The sequence below is a fragment of the Oryzias melastigma genome, linkage group LG9 (assembly GCF_002922805.2).
Source record: "Oryzias melastigma strain HK-1 linkage group LG9, ASM292280v2, whole genome shotgun sequence".
Taxonomy (NCBI): domain Eukaryota; kingdom Metazoa; phylum Chordata; class Actinopteri; order Beloniformes; family Adrianichthyidae; genus Oryzias; species Oryzias melastigma.
Window position 1 is genome coordinate 24,179,717 of NC_050520.1, and position 27,653 is coordinate 24,207,369.

Below are 27,653 nucleotides of genomic sequence, written 5' to 3' on the forward strand. Positions count from 1 at the left end.
TGCTGAGAGTGCGGGTTTTTAGAGAAATACTGCTTTGGGGTTGTTCATTGTGTGAAATGAACATTATAGCCTAATACACTTAAAAGTTCAAAACGTTGATTTTGAGCGGTACAGGCCCTTTCAGCGAAACTAAAGAGTCGGAGATAAGGCTGTAGGTCAATCAAACTTTTTTAACTGTGTTTAAAGTAACTGTAGAACTTGTTTGTAACACAGTACTTGTTAGCCACGTTAACATATTCACAACCCCTGTAACTTCTAACCTTGTTTACAACACATAAAAAACAAAGCCTAGCGTTAAGGCAAACATTACTGTGACTACACTAACTCCCAACCTTGTTACTAACATGTAAAAACAAAAACAGTCTGACACACTGCATGTTAGCATGTTTACATTAATTGCCTACCCAACTATGTTTGCTTGGTTGGGTGGGATTTTATTTTAGGCTTTCATTTTTTTTAAAAAGTTAAAAATTTAAGTGTTCCTTTTAGGGCGTAAAATATGGTAAATGTACTAGCAAGAATACTATATACGCATAGTGTAGGAAGAATACTAATTAAATATTTCTTCAGACTAAATTGGAATGTTTACAGTAGACAGTATACACAGAGTAAACTTCAAGTATACTGCCTCACTTTTAGCATGGACTAAGTATATTTGTAGTAAGTATACTTCAATTTTGCTCTGTGACTGGTTTTACCAATGAGCTTCTAGGAATTTCAGTGCTACTTTACACAAATGCAAATAATTCTTTTGCCAAAGAAGCTAATTTCTCCTCAGGCTGCTGCTTGAATGAAACAGTCGCATTCCCCACTGTGCTGCACCCACTGCGGCTCTCCTTGCAGCCGCTGTGTCACCAGTTAGCTTTCTCTTGTTTTACAGTCAATGACAAAAAAACAGAGCTTTTATCTGGCATGTTGAGTGAATGTCAATGTCATGCATGAATGGCAACGTGAGCAGGGTTTGATACCCACACCTAACGATTTCTAGTCTTTTTTTTTAAATAAAATAACCTCACAAGGGAATACCCGCAAGATCAAATCAGACGCAATAATCTAAAATAGACCACCGATATTTAAAGATGCGCAAATGTATTGATTCCCACTTGCTGTGATATGAATGAAAGCGTCTCAGAGGGAGCGACAGCGCCAAAGAAGCCGATTAAAATCAGGACACGTCAATCAAGGGGAGTCACGGTGAACACCAGGATCACAGCTAAGGTGGTAAACTGCAATTAGGCCTAAATATATGAAAAGACTGAGAAACATGAGGTCAAGTACTCCCTATCTACACCTATGGCAGCTATAGAATTTAAGCAGAAACCTTTAGGATCCCTGCATAAAGAGAAATATATCAAGGTTATTTGTACGGACGCGAGCTCATGAATAACCATTTGATCCCTAATCTGAGGACAAAAGTGTCCTTTCTCATGATGAATTCACCCTGAGGGCTTCAAGCCAGAGGGCAAAGATGTTCTTTTAAATATCCACAGTGGATGCAGGCACGCAAGTGTGGAAATGTACTGGCGATTGTAACAAGGACAAGGCAGTGTTAAGGGCTGCAGGGATCTTCGTGCTTAAACAAGAAGCATGCAGTGGAAAATATGTTGCATGAGTTTGTTAGAATAATATTTTGCTTTAATTGAACACAAATTCCTCAACGTGACTCATGAGCGCCCCTGCTCTGCTCTGGTCATTCTTCTTTTTTTTTTCTCTGCTCTTGTTTCAGATAATTGGAAACAGACAAAAGTTACTTTTTGAAAAGTATGACGCAGGACAAACAAACAAAAGGAAATGTTTTCTAGGTCATGCAGTTGCAAGTGGTGCGCTTGTATCACAACAGAGATGTTTTTGGCTTGATTTTAGAAACAAAGACAGAAAAAAAAAAAAAAAAAAAACTCCCCACAGACTTTAAGTGACAGCAACTGCTGCTGGCTGACTGTCAGTGTTTGCTGCTACACGAGTCACTTAAAAAGGAATAAGGAAAAAAATCAAGCAATGTGGTGAGGTGATTGGAGAGACTGCAAAGCGATGGGGATCTTCTGTGCTTGCCAGGTGGGCAGTGGGCTGAAGAGCTGCAGAAGTGTGAGTGATGCAGAGCTTTGGGCCTCCGGAGATCATCCACACTCACAGAGTAAAATCCAGATTCATCTGTCGCCTGTCTGCAGAGATGACAGCGTTTACCTGCCTAACAAACTCTCCTGCATACTGCCGGCAGCCATCTTTAAACGCTACAACCATCACTGCTTTTCATCCTCGCCTGTTCTTCTTTTTCCCTTTGAGATGTTTCCGCCACCATAAGCTTTAAACTGAAAGCTCGTTTCCCACTCGTTTTCTGTTTCACCTCCAACACCTCATATGAAAGCGTTGTCAACCTGTAAAGCCAGCAGATGTGGACTTATTGGAGGTCAGCTAACTCCAAAGGTTGGATTCTCTGGAGGGAATTCGGATAGAGCTGAGGAGAAATCAAGGTGATTCAAAGCAGGAAGAGGAAGGCGCGAGAGATGCTTTACCTGGTGTTGGGCCTCCTCCAGGTTCCCGCTAGCCCAGAGGGATAGCCCCAGACGATGGCGGATCTTAGCTTCATCCTCACGCCGAGCCAGCTGCTCTGCCAGCCGTAAGCCTGTGAGAAAGGGGGAGGAAAGAGGGAGGAAAGAGGAGCAGATGAGAGAGGACAAATTATTTCCAAGCAGACTGACTCTTATGTCTCTTTGAGAGTAACAGATGTAAGCATAGCGTGGTACTGATGTTCTGACAGGGAGCTGGGGTTGGAAATTTGGCCTGAGTTGTAAGAAACTGCTCGCGTACTGGGCGTAGAGTGCGAGGAATGCCTCAGGAATGGGGTAAAGCGCTCATCCGACTGCACTGCAATGAATGCAAAAAGGTTGACCGGCCGAGCAAACACAACTGCGCGGGGATTGTTTGCATAAAGGCAGCAGCACAATAAAGCAGTGACATGCACAAATATTTGCAAACATACTAATGAGAGACTAATAGACCGCATGCAAACACACAGCTGAGATCGACAGTATATTAGTTTTTTTTTTTTTCTTAATTGAGGGTTTCAACTTATGTGTATGTGGCGGTGTGCGTGTTCAGCCAGCACACTTAGGTCAGATCACCTGGTGGGCTCACAGTTTATTTCACTTTCTATTCATCAACCACTGAGGCGTGCGTCACATCTTTGCATGTGTCCTCACTGCCTGCTGAGCACTTGCTCCTGCCCAAGTGCGGAAATAAAAAATGCCACTCAGCAGAGGGGATGATGAAAAAAAAAAAGGAAAAAAAAAACACAAACGACAGCCTCTGAGACACCCATAAAGGGCTAAATGCACAGCAAGTATTCCACAGTTTACAAAGGGCCATTGCTTATGCCCTGTTTAACGCCGCCTCTGTATTTGCAAGTCTATTTTTCCACCCGCCTGTGAGATGGAGGGGTCAAAACACGCTTTTGGTCAAAGACAGCAGAAAAAATGGGCCAAGCCAGCCCAGTCCGAGTCTGCTTTTCTACGCTTTCCTGGAAAACAGTCTGTGGCTGGTCCAGATAAGCCGAGAACAGAGTGTGACCTGAAAAAGGCAGCCTATTCTGCAAGTCCAGCACACTAGGCAGCCATAGACTTCATGGCTCCTCCATGGCCACGCTACTCGGCAGCCTTTGAAGCCAAGCCTGTAACAGCCTCCCCTTCTTTCCTTATCTTTCCACACACCCTCCCTGAGCCTGCCTGCCCTCTTCCCCCATGTATCTGCTCCTGTACCTCCTCCTCTCATCTCTGTGCTTCTGTCCACCCCCCCACCACCCAAACACACTCTTTCTACCTGTTTCATCTTTGCTGCGGTGGCAGTGCTTGCAGGGACTCTGCACTGCTTAGGGCTCATTAGGCGCTGGAGCAGGAAAGAGGAAACAGATCTAAATTATCCTTTTCATTCTCTGACAGACTCACCCCTCACTCATTCCATCTCCAGTTCCGAGGCTTTCATCTGCACATATGCAAGCATGCACATGCACATACACACTCGCATAAAGCCCTTTTTTTCTTCCCCTGAGCTGCTCTGTGATAGTTCTTTATGATCAAGCCTGAATGTCAACCAACTCTATGTTTTCTTTATTCTCCGGCTGACAGAGAAATAATAAATGTGAATTATGACTCACGCTGATCTCTGTCTTCCCCCTTCCATCCGGCTGCTCTTATTTCTCCTCTCCGTTTTCTTCCTTTGGCTAACTCTCTCATTTCTCTTTTTCTCCTCCTGCTCTGTATCATTCAGTGTCTGTCACTGTCACTGTGTGTGCCTTTGGTGTGCCCGGCAGGCACAGTCACGTAGCACTAGTTGACACGAGGATGTGGCCGTGGATGGCTGCACCCTGAAGAGCAACTAGAGAACACTTTAAAGGCTGCATGACAGCTGGGTGAGAGATCATCTGCAGCCCCGAGGCCCGCGCACCTCTCTGCCTTCAGTCACAGGCCTTACAGACTCCCCGTGCATATATCTCAAGAGCACACTTTGTGCCTCTAAAAAAATGACCTGGAACGTACAAGCGCAAGACACCGAGCAAAAAAGTACCTTCTGATCATGACCACATGTGGAGCACTCAGCAACAGAGAGTTACTGAAACCACATTTGTAGTTTAGGTGTCAGTAGGCGACTACCTGATGATTAGACACAACTAGAAAGTAAGGTTCAAAGCCTCGCTGCTCCATCACGGACTTTAAACACCCACTATGATGAGAATTGTGTTTTTGGTGTGACATTAAACCGACTACGGCAAGCCACAAGCTTCATTCCGATGCATCCATGTGCAGAAGACTAGATCCATGTACATCTTTGTTTTTCTTCATCTGAGCTGACATCTGGCTTAAAACTGTACAGCTGGATAGCTACAATAACGCTCGCCATTTTTGTGGCACCGCTAATGTTAACGATGGGAAGTGAGAACAGGTTCACTCCTTGCCAACTGTCTCGCCCACAACTCAGAGGTGAATTTCTAATGAACTCCTGCTGCTCTGTAGAAACTATGACCCAGAAAAACAAAAACAGTATAATCATAATTAAAAGATCACTGGAAACACTCTTAAAATAGATCAAAAAGTGATTGAAGTGGGACTTCAAGTTGGCAAAATGTTCCTTAGAAAACAGCCCTTAACCATTGCCATAGATACAAAAAAAAGTAACAGACAAAAAAAAAAAATAGATTGAAAACAAGATGGCAATCAAGAGTAAAACACTTCCATTTGAAATCAGCCTCAAGTGGTCATTTAAGGAACTGCAACATTTGGTACTTCCTGGTTGGTCTCAAATTTCAGAGGGAATCTGGGGAGGTAAGTTTAAAATTAATAACAATTTAAGATGAGAACAAGTGATAGTATGTGTGTATAGTGTTTAAAAAATGTACAGCCATCCACAAGTGCTGTCAACACATACAGGATCTGTGATCTCCTAAATAAATCAATTCATTTGTAACTTACTTAAAACATTTTTTAATATTATTTGTCCTTTTTTAACCAGGAAGTCCCATTGAAATTGGATGACCTCTATTTCAAGCGAGCCCTGGCCAAGAGTTACAGTCAGACAGAATTTCCTATGCATCTAGATGAGACTTGCAAAGTCAATAAATATCATAAGATGGTCAGACGTTTGTTTTACAAGTTTACCAATGACTATTTTTAGTCTCATCCATGATTACAAAACTTCTGTTCATGAACGCTTTACCAATAATAATCAAATGTTTAACATATATTTAATATTTTAGAAGGACTCAAACATTAAAGATTTTTTACAGTTTCATAAGAGATACTAGTAAAAGAATCAAATAAAAGATGTTTAACTGTCAGTCAGCTGTGTGGTATCGCCAGCTTCTAATTGTTTGGGTAAAAGCTGGAAGTTTTTGTAGATTTTGGCCACTTTTTCTGACTAAAACTAAAAAAGCAGCCTTTTATTTTACCTGGTATTTCCACTGAACCATCAAGAGAAGGTAGAGGGTACATTTTCCTCAGACAAGTTACTCTAAAAGTGATCATTACTACACGGCTTCTTCCTAAAAAATATAGATTACATTTTCTACCATTTTCCACCCCTATTCCTATCAATTTATGCGTCTTAAAAAGCTTTTATAAAACACGTGTGTGGACCACATGTCCAAAATTAAAAAAACTTGTGTTGTTCACTACAGTTTCACAGAGTGGAAGGAGTTTATTCAAAATTCATGTGAGCAGAATCCTTGACAGAGAGCACGCCCGCTCCTTACTTTCACCCATCTATTCACATGGTCTCCCACTAGCTTACACCCCCTCACAACCTCAAGCTAACTTTAGGTAGGGTAAAAAAAATGGAGAGCAATATTTGAGCTATCCAGCTGTACAGTTTTGAGCCAGATGCCAGCTCAGATGAGGAAAATGCAGACCTACATGGATCAAGTCATCTACAAGTGGATGCAACAAAATGGATCGGAGTAAGGGACGTTTTTTTTTTTTTTTTTTTGCACTTTCAAGCTTAATGTTCTCTCTTTACATGTCCTCCATCATTAGAAAAATTCCACAAAAAACACCAAAAACATGATTTTTATCATAGTGAGTCTATAAAAGAATAGATAGCTGTGAAAGCTCGCCAAAACCCATGAGCCAGGAAAAACTTAGAGCAACAAGGAGAAGAAGGGTAGATGTGCACATGATGCAGCTTCTGAGAAAACACAAAAATGCAATGGTATTTAACATATTAGCAAATAAAACAAAATGAAGGGCCACGGTTTCTCCTAACCATCCATCCATTTTCTAAACCCACGTTATTTCCATTTGGGGTCATGGGAACCCTAACCCTATTGCAAGGCAACGCCTAGCCAGTGTTAAGTAAAGGTACAAGATATATCAAGGTTAAAACGTTGCTCTTGAAACTCAACATTAAATTTAGAAACTGTAACTGTACACATGAATTTGTATTATGACAAGTGCTGCACATAAGCGCTCCCCTAATTTTCCTCTAGAGCTGCTCCGCCTTGACCTCAGTGGTGTAGTGATCGTCACACACGCTTCTGTTTTTATATTTTAGTCTACTTGCTAAAAGAGCAATGAGAATCCCAGGAACCAAATAAAAAAAACATCAAGTCCCCACTGGGTTTGGATAAAAGAAGAAATACCCTTATCCACGTAAACAGGGTTGTCAAAATCAGTTAGTGATTTCAAGCAGCTGGTAGAAAATTCACAGGTATAAAGTTACTGTCTGTATCAGTTTGTCACATCTACTTTCACTACTTAAAAAAAATATGCTTTGCATTTGCATGCCTTTCTATTGCAATTTAAAAGTCTTAAAGTAACAGGTTAAATTAACTTCATCTAAACAATTATTTAAGTTGAATAAATTAATATTTACTATTTTATAATAATTCGTATGCCTAAATTTATTTCAGGCTATTAAAAACACTTGTGTTTTTGACATCATGAAGTTTTTAAATTAAAATCAGTCTGGAGCAGAAGTGGTTTGATGTATATTTGCATCAACAGGCATGGAGGGGTTAAATCTGGGTAAGCTTTAAAAGAAAAGTACTGTTAAATTGCATTGACTGGCCACATGAGATTTTTCCCCCTAAGCATGGACAGACTGTGATTTTGCCATTAGTTGCTGAAATTGCAACATTGATCTGATGACACAATTGATCTTGTTAATTGTTGGAAAATGGACCGTGGAGTAAAATTACTCTTTTTGTTGTTTCACTCCAAGGAACTAATATCACATTAACAGAAAATACCTCAAGGAGCAAATATTTTTAACTTGACAGAAGCAAAACCTGCCTCCTAGCTGTCAAATGGCATCTTATGAAGTTGTACATTCGTTAAGGCTTTCATTTAGTATATAAAACACAGATTGTTGGGTTTATTAATCCCAACAATATCTGCGCTTGATTATAGTTTCCTCTCTAATCTGCTGCTTTTTGAGGAAAAACATAGGAAGAAGCAGTGCAGCATGAAGCATGGTACTAAAAAAAAAAAAAAAGGAAACTAGAAGAAGGAAAAAAACTGTTTTTGGTTTGGGTAGGTTGACCAGAAATAATTGGCTGTCAAGCAAAGTGAAGGGACTGTTCTTTTTCAAAGCTAAAATAAGGAACAATATGAGGGCAGAACGAGGGACATCTGGAGGGCAGGGTGGAGACAGAATGCTCTGTCCCTTTGTTTCCATTAAAACTCAGCTTACAGGCCTAAAGCGAGAGTTTGGACCACAACCGACCGGGATACCTCATCTGGAACAGAGATGGAAGAGACTTCTTGTACTTTTGCTTCACCCCCCCAGGAGGGTTTAAAAAAAAACTCTCACAGAAGCTCCAGCATGTTTGGATTCAAACATGATAGGGGTTCTTATACAGCGAGCATGATGTCTGCCAGTGAACACAGGCGGTGCTGTCGGTGAGAACATTTATCACACATCCATGAATGCTTCTACTTATCACACCCTCAGTGACAAACATAATGAATTTTCGAGAGGCCGAGCTGCTGGTTTTAATTTCACCATAATCTGTGGGGGACAATGAAGCGTGAGAGGCAGGAGTTTGACAGCCACTGCGTGAAAAAGACTCTTTTGGCAGCTTTCTACACAGACCCCTCTGAGGGAGTAGATATAGGGGTGTGAGGCACAGCCGGCAGTAAACAGGAGAAATACCTCTGTGGCATTTTGATAGGTTTGTGCCGACAAATACACACAAATTCTGAGATCCCTATACAGCTCAGAAGACAACATAGATGCATAATACTTGTGAAAAATTCCTCTGTGCATGCAGAACACATCAACACACACACATATGCAAAAAGTCTAATAAAAGCGTGGCAAAAGCTTAGCAATAAATAGGTTCTGAATTTCATATTCATGAATTCACAAACTCTAAGCCTATCAGCTCAGGCAACAAAGGCGATGCTCTCCCCTGCTCCCACTGACTCACTCACCTTCCTGCAGGTACATGACAGCTTGTGAGTAGTTCTGCAGCGCGTGGTGTGTTCTTCCCAAGCTGCCGTAGGCCAATGTCTTGGCTGCCAGATCGTTAGTCTGAGCCGCTACACTTAAGTGCTGTTCTTGGAACACCACCGCTCGCTCGTAGTTTCCGAGAGATTCGTAGGTGAGGCCCAAATTTCCGTAGGCGCGAGCCTGGCGCGCGGTGCTTCCTGCCTCTTCCGCAATCTCCAGGTCACTTTGGTGGCACCGCAGAGCTGTCTCATATTCTCCCATCGCTTGGTAAACCGCACCCAGGCCACAGCTGGCATCGCCTTCCAGCAACCTGTCCTGGGTTTCACGAGCGATGGCCAACTGACGCTCCAGACAGGAAATGGCCTGCTCGTAATTGCCCAGTTGGCTGTGGAGGGCGCCAAGCTCACCGTAGGCCTGAGCTTTGCCTCCACATTCGCCGAGTTCGTGTGCCACAACCAGACGCTTCTCAAAGCACACCAACGACTGCTGCAGGTTCCCCATAGCCCTTCAGATGACACCAAGACAAGAGTGAGTGCAAACAGTTTACTGTGCAAAACAAAAAAAATACTAAGATATTTAAGTATAGGACAAATAAAAATAAAATCACTGTATTTACTAATAGGAGAATGTTTAATTAATGACTTATGACAAATCAGTAGAATCTTTGCTGCAGAAACTGACTATTCGAATGTCTTGACAAGCATCACAAGTACAAAATTTCTGCTATTAAGAAAAATAAACCCACAAGGATTGGTGAAATGGTGACCAATTTAGCATTGTGTCTTCATGTTCAAGAAAACTTTATGACAATGGACAAAAATAAGTAATGTGTAATGTAAAACTACTAATACAGAAATAATTAGCTGTTATTTGCTGATGCGAAAACACAACTTACCCATTGACAAAAAAAGTCACAATGAGAAATTAAAAATTCATTAACTTCACAAGAGTGAAGAGGCAATGAAGTTAACTTTCCCTAATGCTTACATCCTTTACAGACTGATGTTCTCGTATGCAAAGTATTTTAAGGACTGTAATACATTTGAATCGCGATTAATTTTGAAGGGCAACATTGTTTGGCATCTTCATATAATACATGGATGACTGCGTTCATTGGAACATTCCGCTCGTCTTCACAAACATTAACCAGACTTTACTGATATCCTCTGAAAGACTGCAAATTGCCGCTTTCCAATTCAGCTGGAGCATAGTCAGAAAAAAAAGCCTTCAGCTTAATTAATTTAGCGCGTTAATGTATTTCCAAGACTAAGAGCTGCACAAAGATAAGAAGGGCATGTGTAGTGTGTCTGGTATTACTGTCTGAGCTAGTGCACGACAAACACAGTAGTGTGTGATTGTTGTGGAGCCATGCTGATGCTGCATAGTATGAGGAACATTATCTCTAACGTGTCAATTTTCACAAGTTTTCATTGGGGGGGCTAGTCTCCTGGGTTTTTCTGTCATCTCTTTAAAGTATTTGGAAAAAAGGAGAAAACATACACGATGTAGGAGCTGTCTTGAAAGGACTGTGCTTCTCTAAGTTTCAGACATCAGTGAGCTAACTTACTTTACATACAGATAAGGCTATGGCCAGTCGACTACTGCTGACACAGCACAGTATGCGCCAGATCCATAATTAAGAACAGCTCCCTAGAAATGTGTCTTACTAACTAGACAGCAGACGCAAAATGAGACAAATTAAATTCAAGCGGTTGTCATTTTTAGTCAAACGAGTGAAAAGAATCATCAGCAACACCAGCCACTAAATAGTAAAAAGAAAGGCCATTTCACAAATATTTACCTTTAAAACTAATTTCAGGACTCACCTGTGTCCATTGCCTAAGCCTCTGTAAGCTTTCTCCTGGTCCTGCAGACGATTTAGGCTCTGAGCCACAGATAAATACTGGTCGTAGTACTTGATGGCTTCCTCAAAGTCTCCCAGGGCCTCATAACAGTCCCCCAGGTTTCCATAGGCTCTGCCCCGGTCCATTACTGCTTCGTTTCCACTCAGCTGCTGCAAAGTAGCCAGCTGCTGCTCTAGGTATCCGATTGCTTCCTCCATCACCCCTACATTCATTTTCGTAATACCCATATTTCCATAGACTTGGGCTTCCACAACAGGGTCCTTCAACCTCCGACTGAGCTCCAACTGCTCCTCGTAGCTCTTGAAAGCCATGGCGTACTTCCCAAGGGCCATGTAGACGGCCGCCAGGTGGCCATGAGCTTTGCACTCTCCGGACACATCACAGAGTTCTTGGTATACTTCTAACTCTTGGGTGTGATAACCCAGCGCTTTGTCATATTTCTGCACAAGTCTGTATGTGGCTCCAAGGGCAGCATAGGCACATGCCTCCATCCTACGCTCCTTTACCTGAAAGAAGAGCAGGATGTCATATAAATAGAACAGATGTGATTAAACATAAAAAACGCATTTTTAGCTTTATATCATAGGTTGTTACCTGGTGAGCCAACGCCAGTTGCTGCTCATAGAACTGAATGGCTCCAGCAACGTCCTTTTTACAGACAAATATGTCTCCCAGGTTGCCTAAAGCTCTAAAGCGAGCTTGTGCATTGTTCAAGGATTGAGCCAAAGACAGTAAGTATTTCTGGCACTCCTCTGCTTTAGTAAAGTCACCTAAGGCTTTGAAAGCTAGCCCTAGGTTACAGTAGGCCTTAGCCTGACTCAACTTGTCATGAAGGTCTTTAGCTAGAGCTAGGTCTTGTTCGTAGTACTTTACAGCATCCTGGTAGTTGCCCAAGCAGTAGTGGGCATAACCCAGGTTGTGACAAACTTTGCCCTCGCTCTCCATGTCTTGGAGTTCAGGGGACAGCTGGAGGTACTGTTCATAGTAGGGCACAGCCTGAGGAAACTCCCCTCGAGAGCAGTGGAAGTTCCCTAGGTTTCCCAGAGCTCGTGCCTCACTTTGGACATCTCTGAGTTCCCGGGCGATGTTGAGATGGTTCTGGTAATGCTGTAGTGCACGGTCATGAGCACCAAGGGCTTGGTAAGCCACCGCCAGGTTGCCATGGGTGGAGGCCTGGGAAGCTCGGTCATTGACCTCCATAGAGATCTGCAGTTCCTGACGATGGTAGCGGACAGCCTGGTCGAAGGCTCCAAGGGCATTGTAGGCATTGCCCATGTTACCATAAGCCCGGCCCTGAGCAGCATAGTCATTGAGCTCCTGAGCGATGGCTAGGTGTGTTTTGTGGAGTTTCAGTGCAGTTTCATAGTCCCCCTTCATTTGGTGGATGATGCCTGGGTAGAAAGGAGAGAAATGAAAAGATTAATATTTACAAGAATAAATAATGACTTTGAATCTACATTAAAATCAGTATACTAGAACAAGTGGACACCAAGTCTGAAGGAAGGCTATTCAAATGGTGCCCAGAAACAACTTGAGTTGTTCAGAGTACAAATTCTTATAAATGCATCTTTAAAATTCAGTGCAAAAGTTCCCACATGGGTTTAATCCCTGAATGCAGCACATCATGTAACCTATAATAAGTTCTTATTCTGCCCATACAGTTTTTTTAGTGCAAAAAAACCCATAACAAAAATAACTCTTAATAACACAACTTTGCTTAAACTATTATTAGAGAGAAAACACTTCCCCTTCAAAATAAAAGTGTCACAAACAGGCACACTTGTATATTCAAACACATAGCATTTGCTGCTCTATGAAACCTGCTTTACTAGCATTACGCTAGAATCCACCGTTTTTACAAAATGTTGGTGTTTTGCCGAGTTGTGCACTTTATGATTTGCATAGATGTACAGCTCGGTAAACCCCCAAAACAAAGTATTCACAAAAAAAAAACCTGTACAACAGCGATCTACATTCAAGATACAATCGTATTAGTAAATTTTCATACTTATTTATGAACTTTCAAATGCATCTGTTCTTTATCACAGTTAATATTATCAAACAATACTGTTTACATCTGAAAACATTGTTGCAATAACAAACATGGTCTGCTTATTTTCTACGTTTTATAAAAAAGGTAGAATAACAAAATACAAGCAGGGAATGTTTTACCAGCCAATAATACTATTTGGCCCAGCAAAAATTTGCTGCCTGTTGAAAGTCTGGCTAAACTAAATGTGTAATTGAATTGCCCTACTTTACCGTAAGATCTGCTTACACAGAACCCTCACCCAGTGTTTTGGTCACTCTTACAAAGTGCAGTCAAAGAGTTGCTATAAAGCCAAAATAGAATCTTTTGATTGTTTAAACTTGTCTGTGACAACTCTCAGGGATTTCACCAAAATCAACAACATCTCCACATGGGAGGAAATGGCTATGAAGGAACAGGGCTGAAAGGAAGAGAATGTAAAAATGGGGTGAGTACAATGAGAATAGCAGATGGAAAGCAAACAACTTTAGAAAAAAAAAAGCTAAATTTGGAGAAAAAACTATGAATATTGGATAACCCATGGTGTTGAGAGTGTTTTATCTCATTGAAGACTAAAATCTGAAAAATGATTGCTATATACTCCATAATCAATCAGACATCTGTCACATACATGAATAAAATCTCTACTAAGACAATGTGCTTCTAACACCAGTATATAAATGAAGTCTGATGGAAATATCAGCAGGGAGAAAAGAGAGTTTTAAAAAAAAAATCACTGAATATCTCCCGTATCCCATTATTTTCTTTCTAAGATTCATTGCTGATCCCCAAGAATGATCTTTAGAAATGTCAATAATACTAATTGTAGGGATAACATCAAAGTTTTCTGAGAGTAAACAGCACAGTTGCATGGTAGTTTATAAAGGAAAAAACAGAAACCAGCTGTGAGGCAACAAAAGACGCCGTTTCTCCCCTCTTAATGGACTCACTGTCAGTGATTTGCTGCGTCAGCATGGACCAATTTGGTTGGAAGGATGTGGAATAAAAAAAGCAACTGATGTGACAAGAATAATAATTTAAAAAAACTTCCTGGAGCCAGAGTGGGTGACATATGGGGATGGTCTCTCCCACTCTCTGTGGCTTGTGGTGATGTTGGTTGGCCTCCACCATGGGGCTTTTCCCATTCATTTAACTGTCACATCATGGACTAGAACTCAGGCTGCACCAACAACAAGAAGAATAACTAAACGGGTAGCTTCAGTGAATTAACAGGTCATATTTAGAAACACAAATGGCAGCCATTATTTGGGCCAAAGACAATGCAAACATATCTTGATTCATCGCAGCCTACGCAAGTACACCATATCTTGATAGATTATAGCAATGTCAATGAGCATAATGCAGTTGTTCATGTGATGAAGAGATTGATACAAAAGTTTATCAGTTAATGTCCAGAAAACTCCAACAAACTCCATACAGTGTTTTGTATTTATGAAAAACCTAAAATACAAAAAAATGACGTGCAGGTACTCTTCATGAGACATCCTAAAGTACTCCTAAAACCAATGAATCACACCGTTCACTACTTTTTCAGTCTTGCTTGGTTTAAAATTGTACTGTTTGTTCAATCAAAAATGACCATAATCCTTTACGAATGGCGTACTAATTCTGAACTTTACACCGACTCCCCTTTGTTTGAAATCTCCGAACTGGATCATCTTCTTGAATTCAGTTAATGGTGTATATTTAACCTTGTAAATTCATGTATGCAATGTTATTATCACCACTTTTATATTTGGGTGCATAGCAGTTATATCTGCATTTCTATCTTTCTTGTAAAGCTCTTTGCCTGTTTACTGTAATTGAGATTGTGTACTGCTGACCGCTGGACAAATACTCCTTGGCTTGCTGTTTTTTTTCATGTGCTTGTGCTCTTCGGTTAAAAGTTTCGACCTGAAGCGCTCCTGTAATCATTGGGTCAAAACCCCCGAGGAATAAATTTGCCAGGAGGATCACTTAGAACAAAGAGACATGGAAAAAATTAGAGGTCGACTTTGGTTCTGAAGTGACAGTGTGATGACTTTCACAATCAGTCATGATGTCAAACTTATGCAGAGCACAGAAAATGTAAAATAGATCTTTTGAGTTATGGGATCCAATTTGGTACAGACATTTTCCACACCTTGGACAAACTCCACAGCTTTACTGAGCCTTGGAGTCTGAAGGCATGTTAAGATTCACAGCAGGCTGCTTAAAGGAGCACTGACAGCCACAAAGTCACTCCCAAGGTTATGCTTTTCCCCAGTGGATGCTGATGTCACTGAGGATATAATGCCTACTGATGTATTACCAGCAAGCATGTTCCATGCTGCAGGCTGAAAATGGATCTGGGGCTTGGTGATGGACGCTGAAGTAAAGGAGTAAAGGCTGGAGAGAGGCTGGGGGATCGTGGCCAAGTTTCAGGTTGAAGCTTGGAAGCTGCAGCCAAAATTGCCATAAGCCTCAGGCTATGCCTGGAGCCACACTTGAAGCAAGAAATACTTTCTATGCCCCCCATATGGTAATAGGATTACGGAGCCATGAGGGAATTATATCCTGGAGAGTAGTAAGAAAAAACATTCCAGACAGGACAGTAAACACTAGTGCAACACAAAATTGCGAATTAGTGAGGGTGGGTGTTGGGCGTGGAGATAATGCAGCCATTGTGGCAGATATATCTAAATGGCCAAATATGAATCAACAGCCTATTTTTTTCTTTACAAAATGTCTTAATTTCAGATGTATTTCACTTTATAGGTTGAAAATAATACAATGTAGTTATTTGTCTGGACAGAGTACAAGTATTTCCAGGCAGGGTTTACCTTGGACTGCTGTAGAGTTAGCCCCATCCATGATAAGCTGCAGCCACGGCAAATGTTAAACAGGATAACACTGGTAACAACCACTGAATGCAATTTTTTTTCCCCTACACAAGCTACATATACAAGTTTACAGTCAAGTGACCAAGAAAACTAGATTCTCAATTTTAGTACTCACTGTAACTGACATAGCAAGATATAATTTCTGATTTTGTGTCAAATGCCAACTGAACAAATATTTTTTAAGACATAAGAAACTTTACAAAAACATTTTTTTTAAGGGTGCTGAGAATAAATGTATTGATTGAACAAATCATTTGAAGTTTGAGCACATATCATCCCTATAACCAGATATGATGCACACATTTCAGAGACCCTATCCCATTAGTATGATCCAAACTTTCCTTAAAACCCATTGTACATAAGTACAGTAGAAGGGTTTTTCCTGCCAATTTCAAAATGACTGCTTCCGTGACACTTTTGGCAGGAAAAAGTTTGGCTAGTCTTCAAAACTTTATTTTGAGAATAACTGTTATTCATTTTTTAAATGTCTACTTGCTATATGTGACATTTGTTGATGATTAACTCTTTATAATACAATTACACCATGTTAAAAATGTGTGGATCAAATTTGAGACAGTGGGTAAGTCAGGCATCTTTTTGTCCTGAACACTGATGTCAGCATTTTTGCATCTTAAACTAACATTGTGACCAAAAACTAAAATCGTCTAATGTATTACAACTAATATGGTCCATTGCATTTTTGTGGTTTCATCAAAGGGTTTTTTTTTAGGTAGAGGGGGTCGACAAAGCCAAATCTATCCATGCCCTTCACTTGGCGTTTTTATTGGCAGGATATTTCCATCAAGGTCATCCATCCATCTATCTTTTAAGCCCATTATAGTGCCCATTTTGGGTCATGGGTCATGACCCAAAATGGGCACTACCAAATGGCAAAGGCTGGGTACACCCAAGGCAATTCGCCAGTCTATCGCAGGGCAACACAGAGACAAATATCTACACACATTCACAATTAATAGACAATTTAGAATCACCTATCATCCTATGAGACATGTTTCAGGATTGTGAGAGGAAACTGGAGCACCTGGAGAAAATCTGTGCATGCATGGGAACTCCATACAGAAAGGACCCAGCTTGAACCACTAACCAACGTGCAGCCCCCTGATCAATGTCAAATTTACTCTTTTATACTCATAGTTGCAGTAGGTTAGCTAAAAAAATAGTTTACTGCTTGTTTTTTCCTAATTCAGTTTTAAACCTAGAATTGCATCTCTTTTCAATGGGTAAACTGGTTTCTTATTTAGGATTTCTTCTTATAAAAATTTTCAAACTTTGTTACATTTAAGAAACAAGCTAAGCAATTAAAAACATGTTTATGAACATTTTCTAGGATTTTTCTTCAAGATTCAGTTAATTTGGTAAAGTAAAAATGCTTTGTTTTTTTAACTCTAAAACCACATTCATAGATCATTTTAAGTCTTTAACGTAATCTAAAGTCAAAAAGATATCAAGCGCTGAGCTGAAGCAGCAGAGATTTGAACTTTTAAGGTTCTGCAGGAGTCAACAGAGCTGGAGGGGTGTGGGCTTAAGGTTCCAAATCCTCACTTTCAGTCCCAGACATCTCCTGCAGTCTGACTGACACAGAGACAGGAAGAGGGGAGATAAAAAAAGGACAGGGCATGGATAAGTGGATGAATGCTCACAGGTGGTCTGCCAACAACAACAACAAAGAGTCCTTCAGCTGATCTGCCTTCCACTCCGATCCCACTGACCTTCACCTCTCCTTTTCCCCCCACTAACCGGCCATTTCTGCCCCGTCCACAAGCACGAAATCTAATTCCATATTCTGCTTCAACAACAAAGTTCGCTCTCAACTTTTTGTTACATTGCACCGCCTCCTGTGTGTTTTGCTGCAGGTCCTGTTTCGTGCTGAATTTGCAGATGTGCTGAAAAAAGGGGCACAGTTGCAGAGTGCGGAGGAATGCTGCAGCTTTTGTTTCATCTAACAACGCTGCAGTGAGTGGAAGAACAGCCACATATGGTAAGCTACACGAGGACTATGACTGTGTTTGACGGGGCCTCCAGTCCAGTTTTCTGGCTTCGTCCCCAGTCATGAGTTGAGGGGGCCACGAAAGGGGAGGCAAGGAGCTTCTGAGGATTTTCCAGCACAGAAATGTGAGGCCAAGCCAGAAAGCACAGAGAAATCTTAAACCGAGAAGCATATGGCTGTCAGACTCCTACCGTCATAACTACTTCAACTTTGCACCAAAGTTAGCTGTTAAGCACCCACTTCTTCATTAATAGAGAGCTAAAGGTGTCAAGTTTTTCAATCTCAGAAACAAAACTTTTTAAAGTCATTTTTGAGATTTTAGAAGTAAAACTCCTATGCTCTCTTCCTGTTCAGGCTGTTGTTTTCACAGAATAATGGCACAGCAGGCAGCTCTGGTCCCCGTCTAAAAAACTACATTTAAATCCAAGCATGCGTGATGCAGTGATAGTGATAATGCAGTTATGTGCTGATGTCAGCCCTTTTTCAGTTGATTAATAAACCAACCTTTCAAAATAAAAAGTCTCCTTTTCATAAGTGAAAAAAACTTTTCATTTTGTCTATTACAAATGTTACCAAATCTGGAAATTAGGATCACAGCTTGTAAATATTGCTGTTTTCTCTCATAGCTTTCATTTAAAGCTCATACAAAAAAGGTACAAGTTTTAATTTGAAAAATAAAGTCAAAATCTATGTTTATTCACATGTCATGTCATAAAAATGAGTGTTAAAACCACCAAAATCGTACATTTTCTTTCAACTACTTAGACAAGCAAAGGAACATACTCTTCCTTTAATGTTGGCGTCATTCAGACACAGCCGTGAGTGTGACGGCACCAGCTGAGGCAAAAATACGCTATGTGCTATATTTGCATTAGAAGGAAACTAATGAGGCCCGCATCACCGGAACCGTATGGAGGATGAATGCATCCCGAGGGAACTTTTAGCTCACGAGTTGTCTCCTTTTTTTTCCCCTCCTTTGGATTTTTGGGAATTTAAATTTGTCAGACATGAAAGATAATTGCGCAAACATTTGGTGACAGTTTTTACAACACTTCGTAGTGTCATTTAGGAACATCCGAATCAATCCACTGCTTAGTTTACAATTTAAGTTATATAGAAATGCTAATAAGTTCTAAATAGAAGAATTTCTGAAACAAAGTGGTACAAAAAAAGCCTCTCGGATGAATTTCACTCAAGACACCGAAAGTGTTTAGTTGCTACTAGATGAATGGAAATCTGTAGCATAAGTTCTGTTTTTTAATATTTGTGATCCTTAAGATCTAAATACAGAGCATCTTACCACACTTTGCCTGATTCTCTGTTTATTTGTGAACCCCCTGTCTGTTGTTTTCCTCTTTGTGTTGCTTTTGTTTTGGTGAGCATCAGCAGAAACATTCCCCTGGGATGCGGGATAAAAGGAAAACTGTGGGGGGGGAGAAGAGCTTAATTAGGACTTCTGCTGCCAGCTCTTCCAGCTGATGGAGTCAACCTTTCAAGTGCCTTTTTGAGACACCCGGTCAGACGAGGAGGTGTGAGGCAAGAGAGGTAAAGCAACAACACCAGTCGTTTCAAACCGAATGATTTCAAATCTCTTTGAAGTAAAAAAAAAAAAAAATCAAGGGAAATGATACCAATTAGTGTCTGTTTGGTGAATAGTGGAAAAGTGAGCTGCGCGGGAGCCCACAGCGTCAGTCCTATCAGATATTAAATATTGCTGACTAGGGGGCAAGTTGGCCAATAATGAATAATGAATGGGGCTGGAATGCACAACATTCATATTCTTTATAGGTCAGATTGTCCTGAGCAAGGACTGCTACGACCGCTGGGCATCATGTTTAGATATTAGAGCATAACAATCTCCATAAAAGTGTATCTAAGAGCCATGTCAGCTGCTGCTTTATACAGGCTGCACGCAACATTAACAGCAGGCTGCCAGGGCATAATAAAAGTTTCTGTTTCTGCAACTTTTGCCCTTCTTCTTCTGCATATTGTTTTCTGCTTTTGTGAATACTCATTACTCTTCATTTGATCTTCTTCTGGCACTTTTTTTCCCTCCTTGCTACACAAAGCAGCTTCTTTTTTTCTTTTTTAAGAGAACATCCTGTCATATTCAGCTTATATTGTCTTGAGCTTCATTGCAATGCATTGACAAAAGGAAAAACATCCCTCCGCAACAAACAAAATCAACAAGCAATTATGGACCGATGCTTCACAACCTCCACCTCTTTCTTTGTTATCTTCATTATTCAGCTCCTCTTAAATCAGCTATTAAAGGTAATTAAGCGATTCATCAAGTCAGTTTCAATTACTGGGACCTTGACAGCTGCAGATTACAATCAGTAGGGGGGGTTGGAGACGGAGGGAGTGAAGAAAGAAGAATCAAAAAGTAAAAGAGCGACAAAAACAGACGCAACACAGAGATGGAGCAACAAGCTCCCTTCAGATGTTAGGCGTTAATGTGTTCACAGTGGATCCACGCCACCGTCCACTCCTCCGGCGCGTTCTCCGTCATCTGTGGTATCAGTCTGTCACTGGAGGAGCTGTAATATTGCGGTTCGTGATGAATAAAACAGTTACCCCAGCTCAATAATACCCCATATAGCACAGGGATAAATTGGCTGTCTGAGCTCTCACTTGTAATAAAGTCCACATGTACTGAAGAATCGTAAACTCTCCTCACAGGGGACTTTAATTTATGACAACCAGTTACTGTGTCAGGTGTGTGTCGCAGCCCGGGACACACAGACTGGTCAAACTCCAATTTATTCTGAGACAGTTAACCCTACATTTTGCTTGTAGAGTTTTTACACATTAAATGTAACAATAATTCATTTTTAAGGGACTATCAGGCCTTTTAGTTGTCCATTAGAGTCTGGTTGTCTGGCTATTATCCTGTGTGTGATGTAATTATTACGTAAATATTGATGAATTGCCGTTATAACACATTTCGTGAGGTACTTAAACTCAGGAGCTAGCTTTTTACAAGATATACTGTCATTGTCTACAAAAATGAGCTGATAGTCATTTTAATTATATTAAGGCTAAAGATTACATGATGGTCAAAGCAAATGAAAAAAGTAAAAATAATAAACTTTTATTGTAAAATATGCTTATTTAATACGTTTTTACTTCTGCCTATCTCATACTTGGCTTTAAAAAATAAGTAAATAAATAAAAAAAAGTAGTGAGCATGTCTCTGAATTGAATTAAAGTCCAGGCTCCTTTGGAAAAGAGTTTTTTAATCTCTTACATTCCCTGATTAATTTAAGGTTAATATATATAAGATTTTTATAAGATATATATCATTTATATTAAAGTTGTTACACAATTTTTTGGGGTGGGGCACCTGTCAAAATGAGTTTGATGGAAAATATATTCCTACTTCTTCCAATTACAATAATAACAACCTACAAATGTAAAGGCAGTTGTGTAAATAATCATTTTAATGGACTGTAACAGCAGTTTCAGTTTGTATTAAATGTGTTTCACTTTTAATTAACAAAATAATGAATAAAAAACACATTTTTGATTATATTATAACTCACCTGTATTTCTTATTTGTGTTAAAGTGTTTCCAAAAGGATCACAGCTTTACCCACCACCATGGGTAACAAATAATCAAACAATTCAACACAGACAGATGGGACGATTCAACACCTACATTCAATTTCAGGAGACCCAGGTGCTTCCTTATCAGGACTGTGACATTGTCCTCAACATCAGAGGTCAGAGTGGGATCTTAAAGGCAGATATCCGTTCGACTGTAGCTGTTTTCTGTGAGCATCACTTTGTAGTGACGGGATAACACCCACAAAGACAAATCCCACTAATCAATTGTGTGGAGAACATTGATGCCAAAATTAGTCCGCTGTCCCTGGGAGCTGGCCAGCTCTCATTAGCATCAACTCACACCATAAATCTTTGTTCAGAGTAATAGTAGAGGGCTCAAGATAAAACTGAAAGGTGACCTCTATAATAGCTTTAAAAGCCTGTTAACGATCGGATGTGACAAAGACTAGAATTATAGTTACATCTGCCTGGCAAAAAGTCACAGAAAAGAATGTATTTTTCTCTGAAATACACATGTAATAATACAAAGTAAATAAAACAGATTCAAACACATTCCAGATGTGACATTATGCAATGCAAGGTATGAAATTGTTGGAGGAAGTAATAAAGTAACATGAATGCTTCACCAAAGCTATTTTTATAAACTAAGCAACAAATATTAATGTAAAGACTGTTTGATAATTATTATCTTTATTTAAAATAAATGTTTTCAGACTATTATTTACAAATAAAACGTTAAATGCATTTGGTTGTATTTTACCCAATAAGTTACAATCATGGTGCAGAGGTAGAGCAGTCACTGATTGTAGAATCGCAGGTTCGGTTTTTTCCCCACCATGTGTCAAAGTGTCAGGAGTCAGAGCTCTGTCTCCCCCTCTGGTCAATGGTCAACTAAGTGTGCTACATCTCCCAGCAACCCCAGAACACAGTTCCTGGATGCCGCTAACTTAACTCTCATTTGGCAATTACCCACATGACCCTTAAGCACTGCACAGAGCCTAACTCAGTGCGAAGTATTTTTTGTGCCACTCTGCCAGCATTACCAAGCGTGACTATCTAGACCTGATCTTCTCTTTACCTGACCCTGCTTCAACTCTGACCCAGTTTGCCTGCCTCGGTGATGCTAGGATTCTCCTGTTGGACCACTGCCTGCCTGACCCAGACTTAGCTTTATGGACTTTTAGCAGGGTTTTGACACCTGTCATCCTGTCTGAGTTAATAAACCTGCTGCACATGGAACCAGCTGTCTGTCTGTTTATGACAACACTGAACGCACATTGCTCCAAGTGGTTATAGGCTAGCACCAGTATTAGGCAGTGTGTGAAAGAGTGTGTGAATGGGACAGTGATTGTAGAGCACTTGGTCTCTCTAAGAAGGTAGTAAAGGGCTGTATAAGTACCGGTATACAGCATTCACAAAATTTATGAGATGTTTCTAAAAACAAAAAGGTTAGACTTGAGGTAAAGTTGTAGTAATTGAGGAAACTCTGTTCCTGATTCTTTAGTTCTAAAAGCTTCTAAACATTTTGCAGCAAATGTTTTGTCTCATGTTTTAAAGACTGTTGAATGATCTTTTCATAAAGCATGTACAGAGAATGAAAAAATGATCTTAGATAGATACATACCCAAATTGGACGAGGCCCTTCCCTCTGCAGCCCTGTCCTTCAATCCCTCAGCAATCGACAGCTGCTGTTCGTGATACTGCTTGGCCCTCTCCAAGTCTTGCATGCATCTGGCAGCATGACCCAGCCCCGCATAGGCTCTCATCTCGATGGACTTTTCCTCCAGCTCCTGAGCAAGCTCCAGAACATGTGTGTGGTAGGACATAGCCTTGTCAAAGTTGCGATGGTAGTGGTATGCACTGCCCAGGTTACTATAGGCCCTGGCTTCCTCCCGTTTGTTTTCCAGGGCCTTGGCGATGCCTAAATGTTGTTCGTGGCATTGAACGGCGTTTTCAAAGTCTCCCATTGCGATGTAAACTGCTCCCATGTTTCCCAGCTCACGGGCCTCTGACAGCTGATCCTTGGACTGCTTGGCCAGAAGGACGCACTGCTTGTGGCTGGCTAGGGCGTTTGGATAGTCCCCTATGGCTGTATACACATGGCCCAAGCTGCTCAGAGCCATGGAGGCAGCCTGCAGTACGACAGAAAAACACAACAGTAAAAATAAAGAGGTGTACAAAAATAACAGCGAGAGTCATGGAACTATATTTCTGGCTCAGCATGACACAGATTTTCAAATGGCCAAGTGGATATTACACAAAGCCTTGGGAGGGCAGAGTCTTCTCCAGGCGTTCACGTCACCATGCTTCACTGCTCCTCATTTATGTATATTGTAAAGAAACTTTTTTTTAAAAAAGTTAGTAAAACTTTGACCAATCAGTGACTCGGATTTGTTAGTGACGAGTGGATGGTTTTCCTTTCAATTCATGGAAGTGACAACCGTTTGAAAATTGATTATGAAAGAGAAATTCATAATTGAATAGTATTCCCAGTCGGAATTATATGAAACCAAGTCTTTCAAGTATCGGAATAGAGGTGTAAAAAAAAAGCCAGGAACAAGATTTGCAACACGTTCAAGAGCTTTCTTGAACGCGCGTCACATGTCCCGTGTAAACACGGCATAACAAGATCAATCAATTAAAGATCAAATAAAAGCTTTCTAAACGGTAAAATCAAAACACACAAAGAGAAACTTCAGAAAGTTTTCCAGCAACTCATAGGAAACTACAAATCCAGTACCGACCTCTTCTGTAACACAGTCACCATTGACTTATCAACTGTAGATACGGGACATAAACAGTTGGGAGTTGGGGTCAGTTGTCTTTGCATGAACAGATGTTCAATTAATCATGCAGGGACAGATAATCAAGCACATCCTTCCTGAGGTCCCACTCTGCATCCAGCAGCCAGGAAGGGGTTTGGATGCAGGCCAGCGAAGAGGACAGACACTCTGACAGTGAAGGCCACAGTAACCGCTGCTACTGCCCAGTTCTAGAAAGTCAAAAGTCAGCAACTGCAAATGATGGACTTCTATAGCTGTGGGTGTTTAGGACTTTTTGAAAGGTATGTGGTCTGAACAAGAACACGGTAAGTGCATATTTTTTAAACATTATTTCACTAAAAACATCTAGATGAAAGTGTGAAATATCCCAGCAGGAAGCAGGTGGTGTTTTTACCGAGCTCTTGCAACACCTAATGAAAGAGTTAGACCCTTTGAAAAAATGTTAACCAAAGAGGAAAAAAAATAGCAATAATTCTCCCAGACACTAAAAGCGCTTATGAAGACAAGCGTTTTCTTTAATCTTTCACACATTTGTTCTTTGTTATTTCATTTTACAAACACACAAAAACCTATCTTTCCTTTGTTTCACATAGCTGCTGATGCCTGGAACCAATTACCTGCTGACATAAGGACTTCTTGCAGTTTTCTCAAGTTTTAAAGACTCGACAAGGCATTATATGAGCCCTGGGAGGCAATTACCCTCCGTCACAACTGTTGCTGTTTCATGTTTCTAGATAGCCTATCTAGAGCTGCTCAATTACATGTGCCTTTTGAAGCTCTGCTCCATCTCTCTGACACAGACTTCCACTTTTCTGAGGAGAAAACAGAGAATTCCTCAGCACTGTCTGTTTTCAGGCGAGTGAGGCGGGAGGGAGGGAGGGGGAAAAAAGAGATGGGGAGGTGCAATGTTCTCTCCAGTTGAGATGAGTAACTCTTGTGATCAGTGTCCCTCTAAAGTGAGACTGCAGCGCTGCGTTTTCCCCTCACATGGGAGCCAAGACGGGCAGATAATGAGGAGGCAGCCTTTCCAGGAGCGCTGCACCGTTTGGCTGCGAGGAGGACACTGGGACCGTATGCATCCCGGCTAAAATCCACCCCCACCACCACTGATCACTCTGACTCCCCACCAACATCCACCACATGATCTCTCAGGGAGGGGGAAATGATTCCCCACCAAATACATCATTTCTGCCAAACTAGCTTCATTTTAATTTCATTTTTCATACCGCCCCTATCTGTCCTCCCTCCTCTTCCTCCCTTCTCTCCACCTGCCTCTCAATTTAACTGCAAAGTCACATCTGATTTCCTTTAGAGTCCAACTCCTCTCCGGATCCGGCTTCATTTGATTGATGCAAGCCCCGTTTATCATAAAGCGTTGATAAACCACTGGGCATTATCTGAGAGCACATTCTGCACTGAGGGTCTCCTAATGAATGGGAAAGTAGATTTGGCTTAGAGGGAGAGAAAGGCGGAAGAGGACAGTCGACATGACATGTTTATCAGAATTGCTCGGCTCAGACAACATTAGTGCGTCACTTTTCCTTGACAAGGACACTGGATTAAGATTCTTTGGTGGCTCTGCCCTGTCTCCTTTAAATGAATCTGGTTTTATTCCGTAGTGCATTAGAGAAATTGCTGCCTTAACAGCATATGCTTGATGCAATACATTACCCTGAGCATAATGAGCCTCCCATGTCACCCAGCAGAGCTCCTGCTGATGTTCAAGCTTCTAGTTTCAGTGTGAAAGTCTGTGATTCAACCCCCCTCACTGGTTTGTGTTTCCTTTCTTGACTTGCGACTTTGCTGCTGTGTTGTTTTCTGTGGTTAGGCTTACCCTGGAGCTCCCTGACTATGTCTTTGAAAATACTCCCCATTTCATTCTGTACCTTTTGAGGTCAGACGTAATCCAAACAAGTAAAACTATCATCACAGGCCTGGTTGTCATAGAGATGATGCTGGTTGGTGAGAACTGCAGACAATGACATTTGTTTTCCTGAAAATTGCCTCAAAAATTAATTAAAGGTAATGATTGTAATTTTGCTTTGCACTCGTCAGTCATGAGAAGTGGATGTGTGAAATCTGGTCATGTGAAAGACTAAAGAAGTGATAAAAGCAGGTTAAAAGACGCATGTGTTCTGCAAGTCGCAGCTTTAAGGTGTTAAAAAGCCCCCAGTTTGCCCTCTGTCCAACCAGCATGCCACAGGAAAGCAGGGCGACCCCTCACTTCAGTAAAGTGCTGTTAATGGGATTATTTGTAAGAGGAGAGGAGCCGCTTTCTCCTGGGAAGAGCAGATGGAGAGCAGAATGATTTCATTACCACCTAGGTGGAAACATCCTTGCTGTTTATTGTACCAAGTCAAAGGTTTGTATAGTACTCTCATAAAAGCAACAAACATGAATATTTCAAAGAAGGAAAAATATTACCTTAACAGAACTTTAAAATGAAGTCTTTAAAGCCCGCTCTCTGTATTTTGTTGTTTCTTACAGATTCAAAGTCAACACTCAGATCCCTGGCTGACCTTAAAATGACCATAAAAACAGCTCACTATTTACTTTTTAACCACTACATGAAGTGACTTTTATCTGACAGCGGGTCCAATAAATCTGGAAAATGTTCCTTTTTAGACAAGAATCCAAAAGATATTTTAGAAAATGTCCTATAACAAGATTTTGGAAAAGGTTTTTACACATTTTCTTTACATTTTAACACAACACATTTTTTCCTAAAATAAAAAAAGATTACACCCCGTATTTGATTGGCAGTGGATTATTTTTACTCTAATGAATTTGTTGGCAGCACTTTTGAATGTGCTGAAAGCCCTCCAGGGGTAGCTCAAAGATAAAGTCAGTAATATGTTAGCATAGACATTTATATACTAGATTAGGGATAGGCAACTCTAAGCCTCGAGGCCCGCATAATGTCCAGATATCCAAGTCCTACTCATGACTGAATACTGCTTCAGGTGTGCCTAGACATTTAGAACATGCTAGAGCAGAATCAGTTGGATAACATGCAGGAATGAGGGCCTCGAGGCCTGGAATTGCCTATCTTTGTATTAAATGCATCATATCTGTCATCACACATTGAATTGAAAAATTCCAGTCTATGTCACCCAAGTCAACACTGTTCTATGAATGGTAATTGGGCCGGACAAAGTCAGTTTTGAGGCTCTGTTGGTTCAATTACCCAATTAAAAAACACACCCAATTTAACATCCATTTAATAAAATCAAAATAATAGATTATTTTAACCCTCTCAGGGCAGGCAATACAGATTTGCAACAGCTAAATGCTAGATACCTATTACTACCCTATAGGATAATTCTCCCCAAATATCACATTTTTTATGTCACTAAAACTTCAAAAATTAATGGTAATTGGTGCATACTTATTTAGTGCTTTACTCTCCTTTCAGAAGGCAAAAAGCGCTTTACAGTCACAGTCCCATTCACCCATGCACACACACACACATTCACACACTGACTGTGGGGCAAACACTGGTGTCATATTATAACCAGGAGCACTGTGGGGTTCAGTGTCTTGCTTAATGACTCTTCAACATAGGTAAGGCAGCAACCG

The 27,653-nt window shown here is 40.7% G+C and overlaps 1 protein-coding gene across 2 annotated transcripts in view; it reads right to left on the bottom strand.

Annotated features, from left to right (window-relative positions):
• LOC112148340 (tetratricopeptide repeat protein 28) overlaps positions 1-27,653 on the bottom strand; it is a gene marked incomplete at its 5' end in the record, with an annotated part of 202,333 nt that overhangs the window by 17,284 nt on the left and 157,396 nt on the right. For both annotated transcript variants that reach the window (XM_024275402.1, XM_024275401.1), the window contains 5 exon segments: positions 2,511-2,620; positions 8,919-9,442; positions 10,764-11,308; positions 11,397-12,193; positions 22,916-23,423. In XM_024275402.1, coding sequence (XP_024131170.1) covers positions 2,511-2,620; positions 8,919-9,442; positions 10,764-11,308; positions 11,397-12,193; positions 22,916-23,423 — 2,484 coding nt within the window.